Genomic DNA, 9,325 nt, shown 5'->3' with positions numbered 1-9,325 from the left:
TTGGGGGGGGGGTCTCTCTGACTCTCTGTCTGTCCCCCACGTCAATCCAGGCCCATCCCCACGCAAGTCCCATCCCCTTCCCCTCGCGGGTGTCCTACCTCCAGCCTCTGGGCCCACTCCTGTGTCTCCCGCTCCCTCTCCCGGCCCAACTCCTCGTTCCTCTCCAGCAGGGCCTTGCCCAGCTCAGCGGCCAGCTGCAGCTCCCGCTCTCTCTCCCAGGTGTCCTGGGCTAGTTGCGGCCTCAGAGCCGGGCTCCGGTCGCCGGGTGACGGGGGCTGGTCTCCCTCCGGGCCGACCGCCGTGTAGGAATCCTGCCTCCTCAGGACGAAGGGATAGAAGGTCTCCTCCAGGCTGGGGGCGCGGGATCCTGCTGTGCGCCCCGCTCCGGGCCTGTGCATGGCCTCCAAGCCTCAACTCCAGTGCCTTGTTGGCCAAGGCGCCATCATGTTTCTGGCAGGAGCCCTCCTTCCTCCTCCTCCTCTCTCTGTCTATCCCTCCCGGAGCGATCACCTCACTCCCCCTCGTGAGGCCGGGGATCTGCAAGGGAAAATGGCACAGGTCTCACTTCTCAGTCTGAGCCGCCCTCTTACATAACCTCCTCTTGCTGACCTGCTCCCACCCCATCGCCTTGTCGAAGAGGGGCTGAATGGCCTCCTGTTCCTGTGTAACAGGCTGGAGGAGGGGCTGAATGGCCTCCTGTCCCTGTGTAACAGGCCGGAGGAGGAGGAGGGGCTGAATGGCCTCCTGTTCCTGTGTAACAGACTGGAGGAGGAGGAGGGGCTGAATGGCCTCCTGTCCCTGTGTAACAGGCTGGAGGAGGAGCGGCTGAATGGCCTCCTGTCCCTGTGTAACAGACTGGAGGAGGAGGAGGGGCTGAATGGCCTCCTGTCCCTGTGTAACAGGCTAGAGGTGGGAGGAGGGGCTGAATGGCCTCCTGTCCCTGTGTAACAGGCTGGAGGTGGGAGAGGGGCTGAATGGCCTCCTGTCCCTGTGTAACAGGCTGGAGGAGGGGCTGAATGGCCTCCTGTCCCTGTGTAACAGGCTAGAGGTGGGAGAAGGGGCTGAATGGCCTCCTGTCCCTGTGTAACAGGCCGGAGGAGGAGGAGGGGCTGAATGGCCTCCTGTTCCTGTATAACCGGCTGGAGAAGGGGCTGAATGGCCTCCTGTTCCTGTGTAACAGGCCGGAGGAGGGGCTGAATGGCCTCCTGTTCCTGTATAACTGGCTGGAGAAGGGGCTGAATGGCCTCCTGTTCCTGTGTAACAGGCTGGAGGAGGAGGAGGGGCTGAATGGCCTCCTGTCCCTGTGTAACAGGCTGGAGGAGGGGCTGAATGGCCTCCTGTCCCTGTGTAACAGGCTGGAGGAGGAGGAGGGGCTGAATGGCCTCCTGTCCCTGTGTAACAGGCTGGAGAAGGGGCTGAATGGCCTCCTGTCCCTGTGTAACAGGCTGGAGGAGGAGGGGCTGAATGGCCTCCTGTCCCTGTGTAACAGGCTGGAGGAGGGGCTGAATGGCCTCCTGTCCCTGTGTAACAGGCCGGAGGAGGGGCTGAATGGCCTCCTGTTCCTGTATAACTGGCTGGAGAAGGGGCTGAATGGCCTCCTGTTCCTGTGTAACAGGCCGGAGGAGGGGCTGAATGGCCTCCTGTTCCTGTATAACTGGCTGGAGAAGGGGCTGAATGGCCTCCTGTTCCTGTGTAACAGGCTGGAGGAGGAGGAGGGGCTGAATGGCCTCCTGTCCCTGTGTAACAGGCTGGAGGAGGGGCTGAATGGCCTCCTGTTCCTGTGTAACAGGCTGGAGGAGGAGGAGGGGCTGAATGGCCTCCTGTCCCTGTGTAACAGGCTGGAGAAGGGGCTGAATGGCCTCCTGTCCCTGTGTAACAGGCTGGAGGAGGAGGGGCTGAATGGCCTCCTGTCCCTGTGTAACAGGCCGGAGGAGGAGGAGGGGCTGAATGGCCTCCTGTCTCTGTGTAACAGGCCGGAGGAGGGGGAGGGGCTGAATGGCCTCCTGTCCCTGTGTAACAGGCTGGAGAAGGGGCTGAATGGCCTCCTGTCCCTGTGTAACAGGCTGGAGGAGGAGGGGCTGAATGGCCTCCTGTCCCTGTGTAACAGGCTGGAGGAGGAGGAGGGGCTGAATGGCCTCCTGTTCCTGTGTAACAGGCTGGAGGAGGGGCTGAATGGCCTCCTGTTGCTGTGTAACAGGCCGGAGGAGGAGGAGGGGCTGAATGGCCTCCTGTCCCTGTGTAACAGGCTGGAGAAGGGGCTGAATGGCCTCCTGTCCCTGTGTAACAGGCTGGAGAAGGGGCTGAATGGCCTCCTGTCCCTGTGTAACAGGCTGGAGAAGGGGCTGAATGGCCTCCTGTCCCTGTGTAACAGGCCGGAGGAGGGGCTGAGCGGCCTCCTGTTCCTGTGTAACAGGCCGGAGGAGGAGGAGGGGCTGAACGGCCTCCTGTTCCTGTGTAACAGGCTGGAGGTGGGAGGAGGGGCTGAATGGCCTCCTGTTGCTGTGTAACAGGCCGGAGGAGGAGGAGGGGCTGAATGGCCTCCTGTTCCTGTGTAACAGGCTGGAAGTGGGAGGAGGGGCTGAATGGCCTCCTGTTCCTGTGGGAGAAGTGGGGTCAGTGGTGCGAGAGTCAGGGACGGGGCTAATGGAGGTATTGGTGGTGGAGGGGGGCACTCAGTCGGAATATGTGCCGTTGACTCAGTCTCCCCTCACATTTCTCCATCTGCACTACGTTCCGTGACTAAGACTTTCAAACAACACCTCAAACCTCAGCATGTCCTCCCCCAGTCTGTTTCCATCCAAGGGAGGGCGTGAGAAAGAGAGAGAGACACACACGCACGCACAAAGGAGATGGGGGAGCGAGGAGGGGAGACGGAAACAGACAGGAGATCTGAGGGAGAGTGTCCAAGTGATACTGAGAGAGGGAGACAGAGAGAGAGAGTGCAAGAGACAGACAGTGAGAGAGACAGACAGAGTGAGATTGAGAGAGAGACTGCGGGAGAAACAGATTGAGACAGAGCGAGAGAGAGAGAGAGAGTGCAAGACAGAGTGAGATTGAGAGAGAGTGCGAGAGACAGACTGAGAGAGGGTGCGACAGAGAGAGAGTGAGATTGAGAGAAAGTGCGGGAGAGACAGAGAGAGATTGAGAGAGAGAGTGCGGGAGAGACAGAGTGAGAGAGAGAGTGCAAGACAGAGTGAGATTGAGAGAGAGAGCGCGAGAGACAGGCTGAGAGACGGTGCGTCAGAGAGAGAGAGAGTGAGATTGAGAGAAAGAGTGCGGGAGAGACAGAGAGAGATTGAGAGAGAGAGATTGAGAGAGACAGTGCAAGAGAAACCGATTTGAGAGAATGCGAGAGAGACAGAGAGAGTGAGATTGAGAGAGATTGCGAGAGAGTGTGAGAGAGATTGAGAGAGTGAGATTGAGAGAGACAGAGTGAGATTGAGAGAGAATGTGAGAGAGATTGAGAGAGTGAGAGAGATTGAGAGAGTGAGATTGAGAGAGACAGAGAGTGAGATTGAGAGAGAGTGTGAGAGAGATTGAGAGAGTGCGAGAGAGACAGAGTGAGAGAGATTGAGAGAGTGTGAGACAGACAGAGTGAGATTGAGAGAGGGAGTGTGAGACAGACAGAGTGAGAGAGAGAGAAAGCAAGAGAGAGAGAGAGAGTGTGGGAGAGACAGACAGTGAGATTGAGAGAGAGCGTGAGACAGAGTGAGAGAGATAGAGAGCAAGAGAGTCAGTGAAAGAGAGAGCGAGAGAGACAGTGAGATTGAGAGACAGAGAGTGAGAGAGTGCAGGAGCGACAGACAGTGAGATTGAGAGAGACAGAGAGTGAGATTGAGAGAGAGTGTGTGAGAGATACAGAGAGAGTGAGATTGAGAGAGAGGCAGAGTGAGATTGAGAGAGAGAGTGCAAGAGAAACAGAGATTGAGAGAGTGCGAGAGACGCAGAGAGAGTGAGATTGAGAGAGGGAGTGTGAGACAGACAGAGTGAGAGAGAGAGCCAGAGAGAGAGTGCGGGAGAGACAGACAGTGAGATCGAGAGAGAGCGTGTGGGAGAGACAGACAGTGAGATTGAGAGAGAAAGTGCGGGAGACACAGAGAGCGTGCGAGACAGAGAAAGTGAGATTGAGGGAGGGAGTGTGAGACAATAGACAATAGATGCAGGAGCAGGCCATTCTGCCCTTCGAGCCTGCACCACCATTCAATATGATCATGGCTGATCATTCCTAATCAGTATCCTGTTCCTGCCTTATCTCCATAACCCTTGATTCCACAATCCTTGAGAGCTCTATCCAACTCTTTCTTAAATGAATCCAGAGGCTGGGCCTCCACTGCCCTCTGGGGCAGAGCATTCCACACAGCCACCACTCTCTGGGTGAAGAAGTGTCTCCTCATCTCTGTCCTAAATGGTCTACCCCATATTTTTACAAGACAGAGTGAGAGAGATAGAGAGAGAGTCAGTGAAAGAGAGTGTGAGAGAGGCAGAGAGAGTTAGATCGAGAGTGCGAGAGAGACAGAGTGAGATTGAGAAAAAGAGTGTGAGAGAGACAGAGAGAGTCAGAGAGTGCAGGAGAGAGAGTGTGTGAAAGAGTGAGAGTGTGTGGGAGAGACAGAGAGAGTGCGAGACAGACAGAGAGTGAGGTTGAGAGAGGGAGTGTGAGATAGACAGTGTGAGAGAGATTGAGAGGGAGAGCCAGAGAGTCAGAGTGAAAAAGAGAGCGAGGGAGAGAGTGCGAGAGAGATAGAGAGTGAGATTGAGAGAGATTGAGATTGAGAGAGTGCGAGAGAGTGAGATTGAGAGAGAGTACGAGAGAGACAACGTGAGATTGAGAGAGAGTGAGATTGAGAGTGAGATTGAGAAAGAGTACGAGAGACAAAGTGAGATTGAGAGAGAGTGCGAGAGAGTGAGAGAGAGATAGAGTGAGGTTGAGAGAGAGAGATAGAGTGAGGTTGAGAGAGAGATAGTGAGATTGAGAGAGATAGAGAGTGAGATTGAGAGAGATAGAGAGTGAGATTAAGAGAGATAGAGAGTGAGATTGAAAGAGAGTACGAGAGTGAGATTGAGAGAGTGCGAGAGAGTGAGATTGAGAAAGAGTACGAGAGAGACAAAGTGAGATTGAGAGAGAGTCCGAGAGACTGAGAGAGAGATAGACTGAGGTTGAGAGAGAGATAGTGAGAGTGAGGTTGAGAGATAGAGAGTGAGATTGAGAGGGATAGAGAGTGAGATTGAGAGAGATAGAGAGTGAGATTGAAAGAGAGTACGAGAGAGAGTGAGATTGAGAGAGACTACAAGAGAGATAGATAATGAGATTGAGAGAGAGTGCGAGAGTGAGATTGAGAGAGTGCGAGAGAGTGAGATTGAGAGACAGTACGAGAGACTGAGAGAGAGATAGAGTGAGTTTGAGAGTGCGAGAGAGATAGAGAGTGAGATTGAGAGAGAGTGCGAGGAGTGAGATTGAGAGAGTGAGATTGAGTGAGTGCGAGAGAGTGAGATTGAGAAAGAGTAAGAGAGAGACAAAGTGAGATTGAGAGAGAGTGCGAGAGACTAAGAGAGATAGAGAGTGAGATTGAGAGAGAGATAGAGTGAGATTGAGAGTGCGAGAGAGATAGAGAGTGAGATTGAGAGAGAGTGCAAGGAGTGAGATTGAGAGAGTGAGATTGAGAGAGAGAGTGAGATTGAGAAAGTGCGAGAGTGAGATTGAGTGAGTGCGAGAGAGTGAGATTGAGAAAGAGTAAGAGAGAGACAAAGTGAGATTGAGAGAGAGTCCGAGAGACTGAGAGAGAGATAGAGTGAGATTGAGAGTGCGAGAGAGATAGAGAGTGAGATTGAGAGAGAGTGCGAGGAGTGAGATTGAGAGAGTGAGATTGAGAGAGAGAGTGAGATTGAGAAAGTGCGAGAGTGAGATTGAGTGAGTGCGAGAGTGAGATTGAGTGAGTGCGAGAGAGTGAGATTGAGAAAGAGTAAGAGAGAGACAAAGTGAGATTGAGAGAGAGTCCGAGAGACTGAGAGAGAGATAGAGTGAGATTGAGAGTGCGAGAGAGATAGAGAGTGAGATTGAGAGAGAGTGCAAGGAGTGAGATTGAGTGCGCGAGAGAGTGAGATTGAGAAAGTGCGAGAGTGAGATTGAAAAAGAGTACGAGAGACACAAAGTGAGATTGGGAGAGAGTCCGAGAGACTGAGAGAGATAGAGTGAGATTGAGAGTGTGAGAGAAATAGAGAGTGAGATTGAGAGAGAGATAGAGTGAGATTGAGAGAGAGATAGTGAGATTGAGAGTGCGAGAGAAATAGAGAGTGAGATTGAGAGAGAGTGAGATTGAGAAAGAGTATGAGATAGAGAGAGTGAGATTGAGAGTGAGATAGAGAAAGAGTACGAGATAGAGTGAGATTGAGCGTGAGTGCGAGAGAGACAAAGTGAGATTGAGAGAGTGTGTGGGAGATAGTGAGAGTGCGTGAGAGAGAGTGCAAGAGAGACTGAGAGAGAGTGCGAGAGAGAGAGTGAAATTGAGAGAGTGCAAGAGAGACTGAGAGAGTGAGAGAGATAGTGAGATTGAGAGAGAGTGCAAGAGAGTGAGATTGAGAGTGTGAGAGAGTGAGATTGAGAAAGAATGCGAGAGAGACAAAGTGAGATTGAGAGAGACAGAGAGAGAATGAGAGAGAGTGCGAGGGAGACAGAGAGAGAAATTGAGGGAGAGAGTCAGTCAGAGACAGACAGCGATCAACAGATAATCTCTCACTCTGTCTCTCTCTCTTGCTTTTCTCTCTCCCTCTGTCTGTCTCACTCACATGGGGTCTCTCTCACTCCCTCTCTGCATCTATCCCTCTCACTCTCCCTCTGCCCGTCTCTCTCTCTCTCTATCCCCGTCTCTCTCTCTCTCTCTCTCTCTCTCTCACTCATTTTCTCTGCCTGTCTCTCTCTCTGCCTGTCTCTCTCTCTCTCTCTGCCTGTCTCACTCTCATGCCCGTCTCTCTCCCTCCACCTGTCTCCCTCTCTCTCTCTCTCCATTTCTCTCCCTCTCTCTCCCCCCCATCTCTAAATCTCTCTCTGCCCATCTCATGCTCTCTCTGTCTCTCTCTTTCCCCCAGTCCCAATTTGTCTCCCGCCACGACCCCCCAAACCCCCCACCCCACTCCACACACACAAACACACACACGCCGTGTCTGCACATCCCCTTGGCTGACTCTCCCAGGACACTCACCCTGCCTCCCTGTAACCTCAGGCAGTGAATCCCCACTCACTCCCAGAGTAGATTGAGACCTTACTAAGTCCACCCAAACAGCTCCCTCTCTCTCTCTCTCTCAGCGACTCCTGCACTCTGTCTGTCAATCTCTCAGTCTCCCGTGTTCGGTCTCGCACACTCGATTTACTCCAGGGCGAAACCTTGACGTTAATTCAAGTCACTCCCACGACCGGATTCTGAAAGGGGATAATGACACCGACGACGACTCTTAAAGACACAGTGGCCCCACTGCTTTAGTGTAAATCTCAATGAGACAGAAGCCACCTACTGGAGAAAGGACCAGTTCAAGAAATCAACATTTTCTCAAAATACTGGTGCATTCAGCGAGTGGGTTACAGACTGAAATCTAATCGAGGGGTTCGGGGGGGTTTATATACAGAATAACAGATACACCGGGGAGGGAGTTACAGACTGGAATCTAATCGAGGGGTTCGGGGTGGGGTTTATATACAGAATAACAGATACCCCAGGGAGGGAGTTACAGACTGGAATCTAATCGAGGGGTTCAGGGGGGTTTATATACAGAATAACAGCTCCCCCCGGGGAGGGAGTTACAGACTGGAATCTAATCGAGGGGTTTGGGGGGGTTTATATACAGAATAACAGCTCCCCCGGGGAGGGAGTTACAGACTGGAATCTAATCGAGGGTTCGGGGGGGTTTATATACAGAATAACAGATACCCCGGGGAGGGAGTTAAAGACTGGAATCTAATCGAGGGGTTTGGGGGGGTTTATATACAGAATAACAGCTCCCCCGGGGAGGGAGTTACAGACTGGAATCTAATCGAGGGTTCGGGGGGGTTTATATACAGAATAACAGATACCCCGGGGAGGGAGTTAAAGACTGGAATCTAATCGAGGGGTTCGGGGGGGTTTATATACAGAATAACAGCTCCCCCCGGGGAGGGAGTTACAGACTGGAATCTAATCGAGGGGTTCGGGGTGGGGTTTATATACAGAATAACAGCTCCCCCCGGGGAGGGAGTTACAGACTGGAATCTAATCGAGGGGTTCGGGGGGGTTTATATCCAGAATAACAGATACCTGGGGAGGGAGTTCCAGCCTGGAATCTAATCGAGGGGTTCGGGGGGGTTTATATACAGAATAACAGCTCCCCGGGAGGGAGTTACAGACTGGAATCTAATCGAGGGGTTCGGGGGGGTTTATATACAGAATAACAGATACCCCGGGGAGGGAGTTACAGACTGGAATCTAATCGAAGGGTTCGGGGGGGTTTATATACAGAATAACAGCTCCCCCCGGGGAGGGAGTTACAGACTGGAATCTAATCGAGGGGTTCGGGGTGGGGTTTATATACAGAATAACAGCTCCCCCCGGGGAGGGAGTTACAGACTGGAATCTAATCGAGGGGTTCGGGGGGGGTTTATATCCAGAATAACAGATACCCCGGGGGGGGGAGTTACAGACTGGAATCTAATCGAGGGGTTCGGGGGGGTTTATATACAGAATAACAGATACCCCCGGGGGGGAGTTACAGACTGGAATCTAATCGAGGGGTTCGGGGGGGTTTATATACAGAATAACAGATACCCTGGGAGGGAGTTACAGACTGGAATCTAATCGAGGGGTTCGGGGGGGTTTATATACAGAATAACAGCTCCCCCCGGGGAGGGAGTTACAGACTGGAATCTAATCGAGGGGTTCGGGGGGGGGGTTTATATACAGAATAACAGCTCCCCGGGAGGGAGTTACAGACTGGAATCTAATCGAGGGGTTCGGGGGGGTTTATATACAGAATAACAGATACCCCGGGGAGGGAGTTACAGACTGGAATCTAATCGAGGGGTTCGGGGGGGGGGTTTATATACAGAATAACAGATACCCGGGGAGGGAGTTACAGACTGGAATCTAATCGAGGGGTTCGGGGGGGTTTATATACAGAATAACAGCTCCCCGGGAGGGAGTTACAGACTGGAATCTAATCGAGGGGTTCGGGGGGGTTTATATACAGAATAACAGCTCCCCGGGAGGGAGTTACAGACTGGAATCTAAACGAGGGGTTCGGGGGGGGTTTATATACAGAATAACAGATACCCCGGGGAGGGAGTTACAGACTGGAATCTAAT

The 9,325-nt window shown here is 52.9% G+C and overlaps 1 protein-coding gene across 1 annotated transcript in view; it reads right to left on the bottom strand.

Annotated features, from left to right (window-relative positions):
• LOC140475492 (BICD family-like cargo adapter 2) overlaps positions 1-7,444 on the bottom strand; it is a gene marked incomplete at its 3' end in the record, with an annotated part of 16,867 nt that extends 9,423 nt beyond the window's left edge. The window contains exons 1-2 of the mRNA XM_072567789.1: positions 7,197-7,444; positions 99-537 (exon numbers count right to left, since the gene is read on the bottom strand). Of these exons, the coding sequence (XP_072423890.1) occupies positions 99-398 (300 nt within the window). The remainder of the gene's footprint in view (positions 1-98; positions 538-7,196) is intronic.
• Between the last annotated feature and the right edge of the window lie 1,881 nt (positions 7,445-9,325).

The sequence above is a fragment of the Chiloscyllium punctatum genome, unplaced genomic scaffold (genome assembly GCF_047496795.1).
Source record: "Chiloscyllium punctatum isolate Juve2018m unplaced genomic scaffold, sChiPun1.3 scaffold_1717, whole genome shotgun sequence".
Taxonomy (NCBI): domain Eukaryota; kingdom Metazoa; phylum Chordata; class Chondrichthyes; order Orectolobiformes; family Hemiscylliidae; genus Chiloscyllium; species Chiloscyllium punctatum.
The sequence above is the reverse complement of the archived record's forward strand: the minus strand, read 5'-3'. Positions and strand labels throughout refer to the sequence as shown.